This window comes from Aulonocara sp. 'chitande type north' Nkhata Bay, linkage group LG5 (genome assembly GCF_057382095.1).
Source record: "Aulonocara sp. 'chitande type north' Nkhata Bay isolate Kocher_YH1m ecotype deep benthic linkage group LG5, A_spYH_male_GT1.1, whole genome shotgun sequence".
NCBI classification, from domain to species: domain Eukaryota; kingdom Metazoa; phylum Chordata; class Actinopteri; order Cichliformes; family Cichlidae; genus Aulonocara; species Aulonocara sp. 'chitande type north' Nkhata Bay.
Window position 1 is genome coordinate 21,695,158 of NC_141348.1, and position 18,638 is coordinate 21,713,795.

Below are 18,638 nucleotides of genomic sequence, written 5' to 3' on the forward strand. Positions count from 1 at the left end.
AGAAGGAAACAAACTAACAAACAAAGAAACAATCCTGTAGTGTATTATCCAGTCATGATACTGTCAACAACATTTATTTTCCTTTAACAATATCAACAAGCTGACATGTAGAAGTATAAAAATGAAAATAATGAAATATCTGATAAAATAATAAGTATTAATTCACTATTTAAAAGCAAAAATAATGTATAATTTGAATATATTTAAGATTGTTTTATACCCGCTGCATTTCAGACCGCAATCTCTGATGTGCACCTCTTTTGGCATATGCGTGTTACATTTCAAAGTAAAAGCCTCTCGTAGTCTTACATCTATAGTACTACTAGCTTGATACAACATGAAAAAAACACTTTAGTTTTCTTGTGGGTTTTTTTGTGAAGTTACGAATTTTATGTTTTTTATTTTTCTGTTGCGATAAATAAAAAATGAGAAGAAGTAAATAAAATAAATATTTTATTTTAAAATATTTAACATTAATACTAAAACATTTTAACAACATTTTTATGGTGTCTATGACAAAAACAAAACATTCGCTATAACGTTATTACTTGACCGGAAGTTAAAAGCAGCTGCCCTCCCGCATCGAGAACATCCGGTTTTCTTACCAACAATAATAGACTTTAGCGCCAATAAACATGTCTCACACCGAGGACGAAGACGACCCGTTTCCTGTAGATGACTGTCTGTTCACGGAAACGTTTTCTCTGGAGTCCGTGTACACGCTGATGGGAGAGGAGGTGAAGATCAGACAGCTGTTCGGTGCGGACCTCGGCGTGGCTGCACCGGTCTGGGAGGCTGTAAGGAGCAGACAGGCACTCACTTTATTTAGATGATCTTCGTAAACCTGGGCTTTGTGCAGTGATGAAATCTATGTGTGTGTCTGTGTACACACGCAGGCGTTACACCTATGCCGTTACTTGGAGGATCAGTCTGTGGAGCTGAGGGGAAAGCGGCTCATAGAGCTCGGAGCAGGCACCGGTGTGGTCGGTATTGTGGCAGCTCGCTTGGGTAAATTTGGAGTTTGTAAAATAACTCGTGTAACTAATATTAAATACAAACTAACTACTAACTAATGTGTCTCTGAGTGGGATTCTCCTGTGGCTCAGTGTCACATTATACCCCCACACATGTGCAGCTGCTTCTGAACCACATGGTGTTCACTATCAAGTTCACTTACTCATGTGTTTATTTTTTGTGTATATAAATAGATATAGCGTTTTCTGCTGTGTAAAACATGATTGAATCCATAACAACTCCTGCCTGCAGCGATGTTGTCGCCGAAATAGCTCAGTTGGGAGAGCGTTAGACTGAAGATCTAAAGGTCCCTGGTTCGATCCCGGGTTTCGGCAGTGTGAAAGGTTGTTTTCCCTCAGTTTCGTTCTATGCCGACAATAAGAGGCAATGCTATTCTAATAAATATTTTTTTAAAGCATTGTTTGGTGGGAAATTAAAACAAAACAAATAAAATAAACTCCTAGCCCAATAAATAAAAAGTCACACAGAACTTCTTTGGGTCACCTCTAACTTTAATGCCCACGTTGTTATTATTCAAAGCATTCTGAAAGGGGTAAATGAATCTGTGAAAACATCTTTCCTGCTTCCTGCACCACTTTTCCACAGTCTGAGCCCATACAGTCTTCTTGGAATATGCCCTTGCCCTTGAAGAAAAAAACCTGGTCATTAAGTATATTTAGCTGGTCAACTCATCTAATTTTTCACTCAATATAATCCTGATCAAGTGAAGCAAACACCTGATCATAACACTGTCAAAACTGGCTGGTACAGTAGACACTAGGCCTGTTGATGCACCACCTTATCCACCTGTCTTCTTATTATGTTGCAGCCATCAAATCTGGACTCATCAGACCACATGACCCTTTTCAGTTGCTCCATTGTGCGGATAGAAATGCTTTTACTTTAACTATTAAACATAGTTATGAAATTTCACCAAATGTGTAAGTGATCTCTACTTAAACTCAGAACCCACTTATCAGTTAAGGTTAAATACCCTCTTGCAAGCCCATATTAATCACAGAAATAATGCTCCAAAGGAAGGCTCCTTATCTATCTCTTAGCTTAGTTAAATCCAAGTCATTACTCTTTTGGGGGGCAGGCAGTGTTTTGATTACAGCTACACGTCAGTAGCTTTTAATTTGTAGTCAGAAAACTGACTACAGAAAACAAACAATTAGTTTGTTGTTTGTTCCATGTCTGTTATTTCACATGCTCATGTTTTTAATTTCTTCTGATCTTAATTTAAGACTTTGATCAGCAGCATGTGGGATCAGGCTTTCATCCCTCTTCTTTCAGGAGCAGAGGTGACTCTCACAGACCTTCCTTTGGCTCTTCCACAGCTTGATGCTAATGTCTCTGCTAACAAGCCTTCCAGCGGGTGGCCTTCTCTCCCTCCCACTGTCCTCCCTCTGTCCTGGGGTGAGGATCACATGAACTTCTCCTCTGACTGGGACTTGGTGCTCTGTGCTGATATCATTTACCTGCCAGAGACATACCTCCCGCTAGTGGAGACACTAGCTCACCTGTGTGGTAAAGGAGCCGCAGCGTATCTCTCATCCAAAATGCGAGATGAGCACGAAACGGCAGCTTTCTATGAGAAGCATCTACCGAGCAGATTCAATGTGGAGCTTGTGCACCGAGACGACAAACAAAACAATAATATCTACAGGGCGTCTTTAAGAACAGGCCAGTGACGACAGGAGGGACGGCCTACTGCTTTTTTATAAATAAATAAAATTATGAGTTTGTCTGTTATTTAAATTATTTTGAGTTTCACATCCCACTAACTGTAGAACCTATAAAAGCTAAAGCTATTTTAAATGAATTTAAATGTAATCATATTATTTTTATTTATCTCTAAACAGTTACACATGTCATTTGTCTTTAATTAAAAGCGAATGTATTCAGAATGTGTCCTGTGATTTTTGAGATTTGGGAAGAAAATGAACTTCAGAACTTTAATGACATACAAGCACAAACATACACACACTATGAATGCATTTTATAAGACAAAACAGCATGATTTTATATAAATCAGCCTTGAGTTTTGTCTGATTGGAAATTCAGTCATTGGACTAAAGTGTTTTCACCATGTTTACCGTGAGATGAAGATCAGGTCTAAAGTTACAGTTCTTCTTTTTAACCTTTACCCACTGCAGGCGTCATGCATCACCAAGATGAGCTTGAAGGTGCGTTTCCAGAACTGTTTTTTCAAAAATTCGTATTTGTTTTCAATATTTCTGATTATCCTCTGGTTGGAAAACACTTTGATCTCTCATGTTGTCAGTACAGGGTGCACAGCAGCATCTTTACCTTGAAAACAGTCACAGATTTAAAAGCCCTGAAAACCATGTTTGTTTATAGAGTGCTTACTATTATTGATTTTGACATGAATTAATATCTTCTGCCAGAGTAATTCTTTCCTTGAGACATTTTGGTAATTAAAAGTTTGAATGTATGTATTAAATGGTTAAATTGTCGTTAAGTTTAGATTTTTATCACACCTTTAATTTTAATAGTTGCTGATTTAGTCATGAATATTCTGTATGGTTATAACAGAAAAGTCAAAAAAACTTTAAACCAGCTATCACATCCCTCTCTCCCAGTGCAGTGGATAAAAAAATCTTTCATATACCATAAAATCTCCAAAAGCAACATCTGTTCATGAAAACCTACTTTCACTCCCCCTTCATTAGGTATATCTTACTAGTACTGACTTGGACCCCCTTTTGTTTTACGAACAGGGTGCTGGAAACAGTCCTCAGAGATTTGGGTCCACATTAACATGATAGCATCACACAGTGGCTGCAGATTTGTTGGCCTCCATGATGTGAATTTCCAATTCCACCACATCCGAAAGCCTCTCTATTAGATTGAGGTCTGGAGACCTTGGCAGTTATTTGAATACATTGAATTGTTTATCATGTTAAGGAAACCAGTTTGAGATTATTTGAGTTTTGTGACATAACGCATGATGGGTACACTGTCATGAAGGGATGGACAGGATGTTGTTGGTATCTTACTGTCATTTTAATTACTATTAACATGTTTTCTGTATAATTTTGTTGCAATAAAGAAGGTCTTAACTGGGCATGGAAACATTCACCATGTGACATATGATTGTTGACAATAAATAGAACATTGGTTTTATTGAATCCAAAATAAATCTCACTCCAAGCTATTCTGTTAAAGCCCGCCCTTCCCGCAGCCTGCTGTCTGCCCGTCTTTCATCCCCTCTCTGCTGCACTCTGCTGATGTACAGATTTTCTGTTCAGGAAAGGAAAGCCTGTTTGTTACGCTGGAGAGTTTCAATAAAAGGGAGACGGCCGAACGGCTGCCCGTCCCTCTCTGTGCCACAATTCAGCCGACAAAACAACAGATCCCTATCTCCATGCAGAGTCTGCTCGCCCTCACGCCCCAGCACCTCCCACGCGACTGTGCACATAGCTGGGTTTGGTTGATATTGACTGTTGCAAGAAACCTGCGTGCTGCAAGGAAGTGATGATGTAGAGACACATAAGAAAATGTGCGATCTGCATAAGATCTGAATTAGTCCATGGGAACTTTATTGTCCACCTCATTTTTCATTAAAAGTAGATGAAGCCACTATATGTCAGCACTGGCTGTTGTCAGTCAGTCACTGTTAATAAGGTAAAATAATATTAAAAGTATTTTAACCTGATGCTTGTATTCAATTTGAGAAGCAATAGCATTAAATTTTACAAGCTTTACACCCAAATACATGTTAATTAAAGACACTTTTGAAAATTGTGACGCACACTTTGCCTTCCCTTTAAATTTGAGTGAGTTTAGAGAGAAAATGATTGAGCCAGAGATTCTAGTTCTTCTAAAGCAGCTGATTAAAAACTTCCTCAGTGGTATTTAAACTGTGTGTTGGCTGGATGAAAAGAGGACGGGCTTTCAGTGGCAATGGTGTGTGTGTGTGTGTGTGTGTGTGTGTGTGTGTGTGTGTGTGTGTGTGTGTGTGTGTGTGTGTGTGTGTGTGTGTGTGTGTGTGTGTGGTAGAAGAGTGGGAGGGGGTGCTGGAAACCACTGTCCTCTTAAAACAAGTTGTCCTGTTTGGGCTTCATTAGACCTTGTGTCACTCATGAGCAGCCAGGACAAGAATTTCAAAACAGTAGCTGGAGGTACGTGTTTACATGCTTTTAATCCTTTCATTTAAGGCGATCTAAGTAAATGCATTTTTAAGTTGTTTTTTGTTTTTTAAGTTTCATGCTTCAGATCTGTGGATGAGACCAAATGATGGAGTTCTGGCCTGAGAATCAGGGGCAGTCCAATCTGTACTCCAAATATGGTACCATTCCTGGGAGAAACTATACACAGAAGTGAGTTGGATGCTATGAAAATTGCTTGGGCCAGTATAATCTTTGCATTTATCACTGCTTGTTTGGCAAGTTTACATTTGAGGTGCACAAAAATGATAGTTAACTTCCGGCTGACACAAAGTATTTGCTTTGCCTGCTCTCTCCAAGATTATCCAGCTCTCCACTACCTCTGACACTCTGCAAAAAGCTCTGAAAAGATGGGAATATTGTTCCACATAATCCTGCAGAACGTTTTGTGTTATCTATTAAATGTAACCATGTAGACTAATTTAAAATGGTCTGTGAAATTATGTAATCTTGCTAAATTTTGCTATCATTTCTCTACTATTCTACTCCCAGCTATCACGACAGACATCAGCCAACCCATTATCCACTGTACTATGGTGAGCAGCAGGATCAAAGCAGGGAGTCCACATACTGGACTGTACCAGGATCAAGATCAGCAGGAGCTCTACAAGAGTACACCAACTGGACAGACCCAGAGCTCAGTGCCCCTCCTCCTTCTTCCCATTTCCCTTTCATTCTGCGACGCCACACTCAGCACCACCAAGATCTGGGAGAGTACCAGCTCCAAGAAGCCAGAGACAGAGAGTGGAAAGCAACCCATCGACCCGTGAGGGATCATGAGAGAGGATTTCTAAGGGAGGGGTGGCAGAGGAGGTGGGACACCTGTAGCCCTGTCCGCTACAACAGAGAAGTTTCTACCAAGAGGAGCGACAGCAGCTATCGAGAGCTGGAGGCCTGGGCGGCTCGCTACAGTCACTCCCTGCCAAGAAGAAGGCGTATAGAAGCAGAATTAAGGGGAGCCTCTCAGGGGCTGGTGGAGAGCACCAGGATAGGTTTGGATCCCCAACATGTCAAACAACCTGGAATGTGGGACAGAGGAGGCAGACAGCAAACTCCCACCTACTATCCATCACAAGCTCCTGCTCCTGACGCAAGCAACGTGCTGGACATGAAGGAAAATGCAAGCTACCAAAGGAAGATATATAACCAACCTCCTGGCTATATTGCTCCTCCTCCCTACAACAGCCCACATAAACCTTCACCTGTGACACACAGCAGTGACACGGTCTGGGAGCAGGACACCAAGAAGCAACACTGCTACTCGCAGCCCACACACAGAAAGCAGCATGTGTCTGCAGAGCTGCAAGATAAGAGCAAGGGAGAAAAAGAAGAACTGACAAATTTGTGTGAAAGTAAAACCTGCCCAAAGTTTGAAGGATTGAAACGCCAAAGATTTGAAGCAGATGCTTTACAGGCGGTTTGCCCCATCGGTGTCCAGCAGACACTCATACAGGATGATGGCACACTGCATCTGCAACATCCACAAGTGTTTCAGAATTCAGAAATAAACAGGGAAACCTCCTCAAAGGTCATAGAAGGAAGGAAATTCAGGCTAAGCAAAAAGACAGGAGGGATGACAATATTCTGTTTGGTTTCTCGAATAGCCGGCCCCACCGAGACCCCATCTCTGCCAGTTTGCACCTCCAAAATGAACATTGAACACACAGACGTAAGAGAGGCTTCTAAACTTCTGGGAGTCACGACTGAGGCTACTCAAAAACTTCCAGACGAAGTGGACTTCAAATCGCCAACTCTCACAGAGCAGTCAGACAACGGTGCTGGAAGGAAACAGAGGGAGACGCCACCCTGCACAGAGAAGGACATGGTTGAAAATAATCAAGCAAAGAAAGCACAGGCCAATGTTGTTCCCCCCCAAAAAGAAAATGCAAATGATGTCTGCAGACAGGGAGGTCAGTCAGTGCAGCCGGTGTCAATAAAATATCCTTCATGGAGGGAGCCTAGTTTCACAAGCAAAGCTGAAACTGAGAGTCCCCCCACATGCTGTTTGAAAGGAAACCGTGAGGATAAACTGTCAGACGATTGTGTTAATGTAAGCAGTCCTCCAGTAGATACTGAAGTAATGCAGCTGGACAACCAGGAGAATGCTGAGGACATTAAAAGCATGCTGGTTGTCGACACAACCTGCGTTGTTGTGAAAATGGAACAGATTCCTTCGCCTACAAAAGAGCGGGTTCACTTTTTAAGCACTGCAGCACTCGCTGAAGAGAGTCAGCTTGATGCTCAAGTGAATATTTCTCCTGAACTAAACTTTCAGCTAAATCAAGATGTCACAACTGATGAAAGCACAGAAGAAGCCTCCTCCTGCAAGATTGAAAAACCCGAGACCGATGTGGACTCAACACTTTTGGAGGAAGAGGAAGGCAAACAAGAAAGTTTAATCTCTTTGCCTTGCTTACTGTCATCTCATGTTTCTGAAAGAGAAACCTTAGAGGCGCGTGCAGAACGTATACTAGGGATCCCTCTACACGACTGCATCACTGAACCTGAAACTGGCATGCCATTGGTCAAGTCGTCTGCAGAGGACCAGGATGAGGGGGGTGAGCCTTCTCCACTTAAAACAGATACTGAAGACGCTTTTAAACAAACTCCAGAGGACGCAGCAGAGGACGAACCGTACCAGAATCCCTTGGAGGATCACCAAACCAAGGACAGCGTAACTTTAAACGACCACAGTGACTCCAGAGATCAGGTAGCAAGTGAAGATGGTGGTGACTTTATGGGATCTCAGGACCAAGCATCAGACAGGCATGAAAGGAGTGACACAGATGTCCCGCTCGAAACAGGCAACAAAACTTTAAGTGAAACTGAAAAGACTGAGGATGCCCTGCTTGAATCCACTGATGAAAAGGGTACAAGTGAACATGGTCGGGAAGACGATCGTGAGACTCAGCCTCCTAAACCCTCTGACCTTCTTTCACTAATACCTTCTGATCATCATTCTCCCTCAAATATCTCAGAGTCAAACGCAGAGGCAGAGCCTGATCCTGAGTTGGCTGCTCTTAATACTGCAGATATTGCACTTCCTCCTGCAACTTCATCCCCTTCTCCTTTGCAACAGCTGCCATCTTTTTCACTGGATGGTGAGTCTTCCTCACTATCCAGTCCCCACGCAGATTCCCAGTGTCTTCTTCCTCCTCTTGTTTTAACTGATCAACCAGCTGTAGAAACATCTCGCCCAGAGGAGGAAGAGGCACAAACATTACATGTAACTCAAAGTGACCTCATTAATGAGCCGGAGGTGCTGATGTCACAGGAACAGCATGAATGTGGTCAACTGGATGATGATGCCTGCGTCAATGATGAGCAACAAAATAATCGAGCTGACGAGGAGTCGATCAAGCCTTTGGAAGAAAACAACATCAACAGTTTGCAGCAAAATCTTGAAAGTGTCCAAACGGAGGGTGTTTTGTGCTTAAAGGAGAGTCATGTGAGTGAAGAACAACCTGAAGCAGGCCTTCCAGCAGAGTCGTCTGAAGTAGATGAAGAATGTGAGGAAAATGCAGGTCAAACAGAGGCCGAAGTCCTTCAACAACTTGATTGTGGCCAAGATGAGGATGTTTTTTGTATAAAAGAGAGTCACATGACTGAAAATGAGTTACAGACAAACTCAGATGAACTTACTGTAGAGATTAGGGAACAGATATTGTGCAAAAACAACTCTTCAGACTCTCAAAGTGAAACACAGATTGAAATTTTGCAGGATGTTGACCCACAGACTGATCTGTCTAATTCTTCTCCTCCCTTGGCTGCAGACTGTGAGGTGTCTCTGTTACCTTTAGATGAGCTCTTCCTCCCTCAGCTTCCCTCTCCTCATCAGTCAACGTTTGAGTGCGAGTGTGTTTGTCTTTTGGATACTTCACCCTTACATCCTGACACTGCTGCTACTGGTGCCATCCCCGAAACTCTCCCTCCTCCAGTTTCCCCAGAGGCTTCACCCTCCTCTTTCTCTGAATCACCCCCTGTACTGCCTCCCAGCTCTACTCCTCCTTACGAAGAGGAAAGTTTTACTCTATCCCCTGACTTTCTCCAATCTGAGGCACACAAACAAGCGTTACAGTATCCAAAATCGCTGTGGGATGTGGTAAATCGCATTAGAAAGCACACAGCACCTGACTCCGAGAATGAAGAGGAAGAGGTGACCGAGTTGTGGGATCCAGAGAACTTAGGATCCCACAATGTGGCAGCAGACACGACCTCTGAAAAGACTGCTTTTGATGAAGTCGAGCAACAGGTTTCAGAGGAGTGTGCAGAGGTGGGAGACATCCAGCATGATCACAAAGAGGTACGAGGAGACATAGAGGAAGACACACTGTCCTGCAGCAGCACCAGCAGCCACGGCTCTGGAGACACTGTTATTGGAGCAGATGAGAACGAGGCGGAGGAAGCAGCACGTGACGCAGAGATGGAGCAAAGAACCGAGAAGGAGAGCGAGGTGTTTAAGACAGCTGAAGCAGAGCTGCATTACTCTAGTGAAGTAAACGTCGAGGCTGAGGGAGGAGAAGAGGAGGAGGAAGATGAGGCAGACATAAATGAGCCTTTTTTGAGTTCGGAGTGTGCACCAGAGATCATGGAAAAGGAGGTCGAGTGTGAGGTTATAGAGCTCTGACATGACAGTACGGTAATCAAAGAGCTGGTCCAGTGCGTTAAACACTCAAACATGAATCCGTATTTCCATGGCACTTCACAGCACATATTTTCAGAAACAGATGGGTTTTTTTCTTTATTTCGACATCAGCTTGGAGATTTTAGCTTGGATGTCTGAGGAGCAAAAAGGACCACTGTTACAGAGACTTCTCTATTTGACAATAATATTTAAAAGCTCTTTATTTAGGCTATTTTACTACAGTTTACCTTTAAACGATTAGTACATTTTATTGTACTTTTCCTTGTCTGTTTCTATTTCCATGGCTTTGTGCAGTTGTGAGATAATGAAAATAGTCATAAGCAAAGACGGTAATATTTGGTGATTTAAAAGGAGTGGTTTTATGGTAATAATAGAGTCATAACAGAGGTGTGTATTGAATGTAAATAGACACTGGAGTGCATAAAAAACTAACATGTTCAGATTGTTTCCTTTAAAGATTTCGCAGATCTTTAATGGAAGACAGCGAAGAGGAGAAGAACTTTTCCTTCCTGAAATGGGATGAAAAAAAAAATACTTTTCTAGAGTTACAAAATCATAAATAAATTCAAACCTTTGCATGTTTACTGCAACTAGACAAACTTGTGAAGTATGATTGTGTGATATGAATAAAATTTCTGAAACAGCTGCTAAATGGATCGACTGATTACTTTTTTCCCCAGGTCAAAAAATCTTTCATGATCTTTATTCAGGTTTATATTCCAAGGATATTTACCGGAGCCATTTTTAACCACTAATTGTTAAATATTCGTTTTACATTTTGTGTAATAGTTAACATACATGTTAGCAAGTGCTGATCCCGGGAGGAGACACAAATCTCTGATGTAGTTAGAACCTGATAAAGACAAACAGGTTTTAGACTGGCAGTCACTGAAACTACATTTAAAAGTGTGTCTGTGTGGGTTTTTTGTAATTATAGGCATCAAAACTTTAAATAATAATAGCTGCTTTTAAAACAAAAACAAAAAAGACAAATAGTTCAGGAACTGCTTTTATGGTTAATTGTGTGTTCCCAAATTTCAACACTATTTAAGCTCAAACTGTATGTGGATTATATGGAGTCAAACAGATGATTATCATCAAAATTCAAGAGAAAATTAAGGATAAGATCATCCTTGAAACAAAGTAGATGTTGGAAGGATCGAGGAGTGCTGATGTTATTAAGAAAAACAAACAAAACCAAACATTTCCATTGACTGAAGACAAAGCAGAGTCAGAAAATGTACAAATTTTATATTAAAAAGACATCTCAGGAGAATGATCACAAAACGGAAAATTCATTTTCACACAATAACACCAAAAATACTTCCTGATCTTTCTACTGTGGCTGTACTGGTGTGCTCGCACTGCTGCCTACAGCACACTCTGGTGGGGTTACGCAGGAGGTCAGTTTTATTACAAAGCCAGGAAATCTAAACTTTGCTACAATCTCGATTCTCGAGCTCAAGTAAATCGCAGCTGGTTTCGGTAGTGTTTAACTCTGAGGTAATGTGAAATAATGAGCAAAGAAGTTTTGTGTGCGCGAGTTTAGGCTCCAACATGTGAGGATAATTGTTGTGCTCTGTCAGCAGCATGTGAGAGGTTTAACTTGAGAAGATGCAGGCAGTTTATTTAGCAGTAGGAGTGTTTTAAAGTCACTGGAGGTTAAACAGTAAATTAATGCACAGGAATGTGGATACTAATTGTGCAAATGTTGTGTACTAAGCACTTTAACACCTGAAGACATTTCTGGTTATAATACAACAGTTTAGGAACATGAGTCTTTTAGCCAAATTTATTTAGGATAAATAAAGCATACTGCTGAGAGCACGTCGCTGCTGTTGGAGGGGGTAAACTACCTGGGAAATTTTGTTTGGTGATGAAGGCACGTTATCGTTCGAACTACACTGAAACCCTATCTGAAGTTATTTTTACACGATGTACTTTTAAAACCGAGGCCCTCAACTTTTCGTTTTACCTGAACGAGTATCTCATGGGGGTATATAAGAAGGAGAATCAAGCTGGTATCAGTTAATCCTGTGATCATGGGCAGTTAAATAAATACTGACGAGCATGAAAAAACTCTTCTAAAGCTTGAACTTGAAAGTCACACTTATCATTATATAGCGGTGTAATTCAAGAGCAGGCCAACTTCTTTCAGCATCACTTTGATTCGACCTCAGGAATTTTTCCATCATGCGTGAATGAGGGCTCGAAGGACCACCCAACCAAATTTAGCCTCCGCATAAAGTCCAAATTCATTTTTACAGTTTCACAGTTTATATCCAGAGACCAATAAGAGCCTTTTTAATAACTTACAGTGTCACATAAAATGAGATATTACTTCCCAAAGAGTAGCAGAGTAGTCCTCAAAGTGTCCATGATCACAGGAGTAATGCTTTTTGTTTTTATTTCTTATCATAAGGATTTTTATACAGATTGTCCCACTGCCCTGACACAAACAGGTGATAAGTGGCAATAGAAAACACTACAGCACCCAGAAGTCTCCATTTGAGCTGAGGAGAGACAGTCGCTATGGTGAGAGGATATCAAAGCTCATCATGGGTCATTTTTAGAGCGTGGTCACAGAGGTCTGCGGGACACACAGCACAGAAACAACACGGTGAATTAACAGCTGAACGCATGGGGAACATCAGAACAGAAAGAAATGTTTGCATTTTGATGCATTTGGCCTCAACCTACCTGTCCTTTTGCTGCACAGTTTGTCTTTAACGTTGTCCGTTTCGTGAGCGAAGAATTCGATGATTTCATCCTCGTGCTGTTCCACTATTGTTTCACACTGAACAAAAAAGGAAAAATACACACTTAAACCACATCCTTTTTTTTGTGCTCCTCCTTGGGGTGTGCTGGAGGTCTAAGCGGGAAAAACTATACTCACCGCAAACTTCATGCTGGCTGTAACCCTTGAATCCAGCGAGGCCTCCGACAGGTCCATGGCCTCGCCGCTCCGAGACTTGATCCTGACGTACGATTTCCTGTTTGTGGAGGGATCCGTGCGCTCGCCGTAGTCCCCCATCCTCTCGCATATGCTCTCCATGAGCTCCAGGAGGTTTCCTTCTGAGCGTGCCAGAGGAACCTGGTGGTGTCAGAGTTCAGAAGTTCTTTTTATTGCCAACCCACTGAAACTAACTGATATCTTTAAAATGAGATAATGACCTTCAGAGGCAGGCAATGCTTTCTATAAAAGTATGGCCCTGTTTTGTGGTCAACACTGTGTACTTATGATGCAGTCTACAGTGGGGGCTGAACCCAGACTACAACGTGGCTATGCTACTGCAGCCTCACCTCTCTGATGGACTGACTCCCATCTGGATTGATCCTGAAAGATCCCGTCTGGATCATTTTCTTCGGGTCTATCTGGGAAATGGCCCACTCCATCTCGTCTACCAGAGCCCTGCAGGCTGAGGAGGGGAGGGGAGGTGCAGCAGAGGTCAGACACCGATTACATTAGGACTTTTCTTTGTGCGTGCGGCCGAGGCTGCGCGTCAAATCGGTTACTCACCTCCACATCTGAGGTCCTGTCCTTGTCTGGCCGCCTGGCTGGAGCTCAGGAGGAGACACACAAGCAGGCAGTGTGTGAGCAGGAGAGCAGCTTCCCTCATTTTGCCTCTAAACGCGCACATTTTAGCATCACACAGGAAAACAAACAAAAAAACAAAAACATTCAAGTAAGTCGGCCGGAAGGCTCTCAGCCACCGTTTGCTATAAAACCCTCTGCAGCTCAGCAGCCGGGTTACTAATACTGACGCAGAGATGCACTTTATTCCACTTTTCATTCAACTTACTGTTTCTGTGGGCCGCCAGGAGAACACCTTTACGCTTTTCCACGCTGTTGCATCGTATTCGGTGAAATGTGGTGACGTAGCAACCGGGTACGTGGAGCGTGAGACAGCTCGTGCAGCGCCCCCACGTGGGCGGGAAGATCCCTGCTGGCTCCCTACTCTGCAGCCAGGGTCATTTGTGTTGGAGCAAGAGTGTCAAACATAAGGCCCGGGGCCCAAAATCGGCCCGGTAGACTCCTATCTGGAGGTTTTTGGAATATATGAAGGAAGTGTTATATTTTTGACATTTAACTATGTTTTCAGAAGTTTTACAGCTTGTCCTGCTGTTTTGACTTCCATCAATGCCATACATACTATGCCAAAGTATTTAATTAATAGATAAACAATAACAATTAAAACCCAATAAAATTCCTATTTTTTTTTTTTTTTTACTGGTTACAATCTGCTTGTTAAGTCTGATGTTACGGGTGACATAGCTGACATTTCCGGGTCCAAATGCTCTTGAATAAACAACGATGGGTTAGGAGTAAGCTAGCTAACGGATGATTAAACATGATATGTCCTGTACTGGCTGATGCATTTCATAAAACACGCATGCATACAGCACTGCTATAACAGTGGAAGTAAACCAAGATGGAAATCTACAAAACAGGGAGATTTTGGAGAGTTAGTTATGTTAGCCTAGTTGAGATTATCTTCCTGCCCATTGGCTAGCTACAGGGGTACTGGTACACACAGCAGCACTTCTGGTGTTTGTTAGAATGTTTGGGGTAAGCATTAATTTGCTTTCAATATGGGTGCATGTTGAGGGTCAGTCAGTGAGGTTCAGCTCCCGTGAGTGTCTGATTGGCAAAGATAAGTGCCATTATATCGCAATGTTGATTTAGGTGGAACATGTGTGAAAGCAAAAGAAATTGCTGAGATGACGCCATCAACTACACAAGGTCGGTCATTATTTAAAATTCTGTCTTTGTTGTAATTATTCTCTTAATTTTATGTAAAGCATTGTGTTTTATATTGAGACACACATGTAGTCTTCATCAAAAAATGTCAAACGTGTGCTTTAAGTGAATACTCCTAAATAAGTCCAGAAGGCCATAAGGTAATTTGATATTTACCTTAATACATAGTATAAATTATACGTGTATGTAAACTCTTGTAAACTACAGACATCAGACTGTCTGTCTTCACTATCCCCACTTTAATTTTATATGTATTTTGTATACTCTACTTTTTCTACTCTGTGGTCAAACATTCTTGGTCCCATTAAAAACTTTTCACATTGTATTTGTTTTTCCTTTTGCTTTAAATCTAGACTTTACCAGCCAAGACATTTGATGGATTGCTGAGGAACCTGAGTTTTGCCAAGCAGAAGACAAGGCTTGCTATGTACTGGCATAACTCACTGTGACTGCGTAAGAGAAGAAACAGGTTGAGGAAGCAACAGTTGGGCAAACAGAGAACGTATTGTGGTTAAAAAAAAAAAAAAAAAAAAAAGGGGGGGGGGCCTTGAAATTAATTCTGTTAGGTGTTAAGCAAGAAATTTGAGTGAACCATCTCTCTTAATTTGTATTTCTTAATGAAAGGGCAGCATATCGCAAGAAGAGAATCATGGCCAGCAACTTAGGTGTAGTCCAGCAGAGCTCATACCATTCCTTATTTAAGACTCTGCTTGGCCAGTACAACCTGACAGAAGGATCTAAAGTAAGCTGTCAGTAAAAAGGGGTCTGTGCTTCTAATAATGCATTTATAACTAAGTAATAGTCTCATCCCCAAAGGCAGCTGTACACTGACTGTACTGGTGCAGTTGTTGAGAGGGGACTGTTTTTAACCAACAGTGGCCTGCTTGGCAGTTCTCCAGATGGGACAATCTCTGATGACTGCACGATTGAGGTGAAATGCCCATGGTCAGCCAGAACCAAAACTGTCTTGCAGGCTGTAGAAAGGAAGGACTTTTTCCTACAGCTGGATGAGGCAAGTGGTTCCCTGGTATTAAAAAAGCATCACAACTATCTACATCTCACAGGGGACCAACAGCTGTCACTTTATTGGTTGGACTCCATGTGACTTTGTAATCTTGCCTGTTGATAGAGAACAAACTTGGGCTGTTAACACTGAAACTTTAGAAATGTTCTTTTACCCAACCGTCTATCGCAGCTATGAATTCATATCTGCACAAGCGATGCATCGGTCCAGCACTTTTCAGTTCATTTTTAAATAAATTATAAATATTTGTAAATTGTACATTTGTAATTATATTCAGATAAATTATTAAAATTAAGTTTTGATTTTAACAAGAAAATGTTTTGTACAAAAACTGTTTCTGAAAATAAAGAGTAACACATTTATCTTGTATTCCTTATTTTTAATGAAAATGTTCAGCAAAACAACTAGGCAGTAATCAGGAAGCTGGAATGAAATGAACAATATAACAAGCCACTGATGAAACAAAAACCACTTAGAGTAAAATTAAACATTTTACCAATTACAACTGAGAATTTTCAACTTTAAACTATGCAACTAAAAATGATGTAACATCCTGACTATATCCACAAAACAATCCAAAATACTTAAAAAGGTACAAACAATAAGAATAAACATATTCAACAGTTGTACTGTCGGGTCCACAAGTAGTTAGACAGTGACACCATGTAATTTTGCCTCTGCACTTTCACTGGTCTAATTCATTCAGTTTCATGGATAACGGGTGTCTGTAAATTTGTAAGACACACACATACTTTCAGTATCTTATTAATATTTTTTTTGTACTGATGTGGGACGAGATTCAAAATTGAGAAACGTTTCAGTCTTTGAATGGAATGTGCTACATGTGCTCTTGCAGAGGAGATCAGCCTGTTATTGTTCACTTCCTGCTGTGCGAACTGTCCGCTGACAGACGGAATGTTCAGCGAGACCCCCTCTGGGAGGATGTCCTGAATTGTGAAGTCCTTACCTGCAATGACCATGTCACCTGGTTGTAAATGTCGCAGTACTCCACAGTCAGCTGTTATCGCCTTATCTGAGGTTTTTCCACTGTACAAGTTGCTTGCAAAGGTTATTACACCATTTGGAGCCACACCAATTAGAGCCTTGAGTATGATCCGTCCTTTGCGTTGGCTATACAAACAACTTTGTGTGTCACGACTCTCTCTGCCAGAAACAGAAACTTCTGTGCAGTCAAGCACAATCCTGCAGTTAGGAAATGGCTGGAAGCAATCCGGCAGCGATGTCTGATTCTTGGCTCTCGAGGCAATGTTTTTTTCCAACATGCCAACATACAAAATGTCGTGCAGTGCACTAACAATTGTTGTGAAAATGTTAGTTACTGTGGCTGTGCTGCAGGTAAACCTTGTTGCAAGGTCTACATGGCCACAATCAAGTTTGAGCTTCATTAGGGTTAGTAATAACTGGTCCACTATGGGCAACATTTGGACAGTCCAACCAGAATGATATTTGAGCTCAAATTTGGAAAGAAGGGATTCTAAAAACAGGACAGTAGCAGTATCGGGCAATCCAGTATAGTACTGGACTCTTTCAGGATTGTCAGATATTTGACTGAATGAGAACGTCTGCTTCTGTTTCTCCAATTGTTTTTTTAGCTTTTCATTCTCTTGTCTTAGCATATCATTCTCAATCTCAAGCACCACAAGACTGTTGGAAGAACTTGAGGAGCTTGCAGTAGCTGTCTGTGTATCTGCATTGTTGGAGTGATGTAGCTCATCTGATCTTTCACACTCATTTTCACCACTAGCTGGGACCTGTTCTTTTTTCTTTTTATGCACAGGGTGTTTTTCTTCATCTGAGAAGTGAAAAGACTCCTCGTTCCATGCAAATCTTGTTGGCCCCGCAGCTTTTCCTTCAGGGAAATGCCAGCTGCAGACTCTTGAGTTGCAGTTTGGGGTGAAGTTAAGACGGCTGTAGAAGTGTTTAAAAAGGGAGAGAGAAATTATTCATCACATGGTAGCCCTTTGTTACTTATGTTTAACAGTGACCGTAATTAGTATAATCTTACACAACTTTTTTTTTGTGTATTATTGGCTTTTAAGCTTACCAGAAAGATAAATGCTGACACATATAGCTAACCATTTGGTAGTTAAGTCTCTGTTTTGGTCATTAACTCTCACGTAGGCTATGGATTTTAGTGGGTGTTCTTACTATGAAGACATGATCGCTTTTCATGTGTCATTTTTAATCCTCCAAGAGTAGAAAGCTGTGTAGTTATGGCAAATTGACCCATAGCTTTCAATCTTTGCTTAGAGAAATAAAAATGACATCCAAACCGCGTTGATATCTTCGTAATAAGAAAACATGATAAAATCCATAGCCTATGTAAAATTCGTAGAAGCCAGGATGTTCTGGGAATCCGTCCTACCGGTTGTTTCTGCGCATGCGCACAACACAAAATTAAGTGGCAAACAGTCCCGTTTGTGAATATGAGCTAGAAGTATAATTTGACGGGTAAAATTAATTGCATAATTGCTGGAATTATTGTGTGAGAGCAGAAATGTTCATAAACTGTACGGTAGGACGGTGTGCCAAAGTAGGATGGTTTTTTTATTAGCGGGTTTTAGTTGTTCAACGCTAGCTATATTAGCTAACTAAAGTAAGACCACACTTGCGTTCATCTTACAAGTTTATTCATTCACTTTGGAATTGTAACGTACCTTATCGCGTGCAGCCACTTCTGCTTCTCTTTCTCGTCACAAGGAAAGCGGTGAAATGACAAATTCGTGTTTTTTTTTGATCCAGAATAGTTAAAACAAAAAGGAACACAGCACTGCGGCATGTTGAACACGGGTGTTTGGATCCGGAAACGGAAATTACGTCATCACTTAACGATAGATTTTTATTTAATTTTAATAATCTGTAATATTAAACATTAATTTATTCATGCTGGTACATTTTTATTTATGTAATGCAGCAACATTTCTTTATCATGCAAAAAAAAAACTGAGACTTGCACTTCTTTTTCTCACACATTAAATT

The 18,638-nt window shown here is 41.2% G+C and overlaps 4 protein-coding genes and 1 non-coding gene across 6 annotated transcripts; 3 read left to right on the plus strand and 2 right to left on the minus strand.

Moving 5' to 3' along the window:
* Positions 1-589: 589 nt before the first annotated feature.
* On the plus strand, positions 590-2,760 carry LOC147330483 (EEF1A lysine methyltransferase 3-like). The gene is made up of 3 exons (XM_086294203.1): positions 590-797; positions 897-1,008; positions 2,311-2,760. The coding sequence occupies exons 1-3, from the start codon at positions 636-638 to the stop codon at positions 2,706-2,708; spliced, it is 672 nt and encodes a 223-aa protein (XP_086150329.1). The 5' UTR covers positions 590-635; the 3' UTR covers positions 2,709-2,760.
* trnaf-gaa (transfer RNA phenylalanine (anticodon GAA)) lies at positions 1,277-1,349 on the plus strand. Its single transcript has one exon. It is a non-coding gene; the product is annotated as a tRNA-Phe (tRNA).
* Positions 2,761-5,054: 2,294 nt separating the features above from the next.
* LOC147330485 (uncharacterized) lies at positions 5,055-10,442 on the plus strand. The gene is made up of 2 exons (XM_086292062.1): positions 5,055-5,360; positions 5,700-10,442. Exons 1-2 carry the CDS (start codon positions 5,275-5,277, stop codon positions 9,832-9,834), a joined length of 4,221 nt encoding a protein of 1,406 aa, XP_086148188.1. The 5' UTR covers positions 5,055-5,274; the 3' UTR covers positions 9,835-10,442.
* Positions 10,443-12,242: 1,800 nt separating this feature from the next.
* cnpy2 (canopy FGF signaling regulator 2) lies at positions 12,243-13,791 on the minus strand. 2 transcript variants are annotated; one of them, XM_086292064.1, is made up of 6 exons: positions 13,656-13,791; positions 13,373-13,479; positions 13,156-13,271; positions 12,749-12,946; positions 12,553-12,649; positions 12,243-12,442 (listed from the first exon to the last, which is right to left on the minus strand). In XM_086292064.1, exons 2-6 carry the CDS (start codon positions 13,470-13,472, stop codon positions 12,399-12,401), a joined length of 555 nt encoding a protein of 184 aa, XP_086148190.1. In that variant the 5' UTR covers positions 13,473-13,479; positions 13,656-13,791; the 3' UTR covers positions 12,243-12,398. The 2 variants fall into 2 exon arrangements, with proteins under 2 accessions (XP_086148190.1, XP_086148189.1); XM_086292063.1 differs by lacking the exon at positions 13,656-13,791 and having other exon boundaries at positions 13,373-13,649.
* A 2,217-nt stretch (positions 13,792-16,008) lies between these two features.
* LOC147330487 (uncharacterized) lies at positions 16,009-18,454 on the minus strand. The gene is made up of 2 exons (XM_086294204.1): positions 18,317-18,454; positions 16,009-17,567 (listed from the first exon to the last, which is right to left on the minus strand). The coding sequence occupies exons 1-2, from the start codon at positions 18,436-18,438 to the stop codon at positions 16,337-16,339; spliced, it is 1,353 nt and encodes a 450-aa protein (XP_086150330.1). The 5' UTR covers positions 18,439-18,454; the 3' UTR covers positions 16,009-16,336.
* Positions 18,455-18,638: the final 184 nt, after the last annotated feature.

Excerpts from the sequence above, each read along its gene's own strand:
- LOC147330483 (XM_086294203.1), top strand. The coding sequence starts at position 636 with ATGTCTCACACCGAGGACGAAGACGACCCGTTTCCTGTAGATGACTGT. Across the intron at positions 798-896 it reads CTGCACCGGTCTGGGAGGCT|GCGTTACACCTATGCCGTTA; the intron begins GTAAGGAGCAGA and ends GTACACACGCAG. Across the intron at positions 1,009-2,310 it reads TATTGTGGCAGCTCGCTTGG|GAGCAGAGGTGACTCTCACA; the intron begins GTAAATTTGGAG and ends CTCTTCTTTCAG.
- LOC147330485 (XM_086292062.1), top strand. The coding sequence starts at position 5,275 with ATGATGGAGTTCTGGCCTGAGAATCAGGGGCAGTCCAATCTGTACTCC. Across the intron at positions 5,361-5,699 it reads GGGAGAAACTATACACAGAA|CTATCACGACAGACATCAGC; the intron begins GTGAGTTGGATG and ends TTCTACTCCCAG.
- cnpy2 (XM_086292063.1), bottom strand. The coding sequence starts at position 13,646 with ATGAAAAGTGGAATAAAGTGCATCTCTGCGTCAGTATTAGTAACCCGG. Across the intron at positions 12,947-13,155 it reads GGAGTCAGTCCATCAGAGAG|GTTCCTCTGGCACGCTCAGA; the intron begins GTGAGGCTGCAG and ends TGACACCACCAG. Across the intron at positions 12,443-12,552 it reads ACTGTGCAGCAAAAGGACAG|ACCTCTGTGACCACGCTCTA; the intron begins GTAGGTTGAGGC and ends TGTGTCCCGCAG.
- LOC147330487 (XM_086294204.1), bottom strand. The coding sequence starts at position 18,438 with ATGCCGCAGTGCTGTGTTCCTTTTTGTTTTAACTATTCTGGATCAAAA. Across the intron at positions 17,568-18,316 it reads AAGTGGCTGCACGCGATAAG|CCGTCTTAACTTCACCCCAA; the intron begins GTACGTTACAAT and ends ACACTTCTACAG.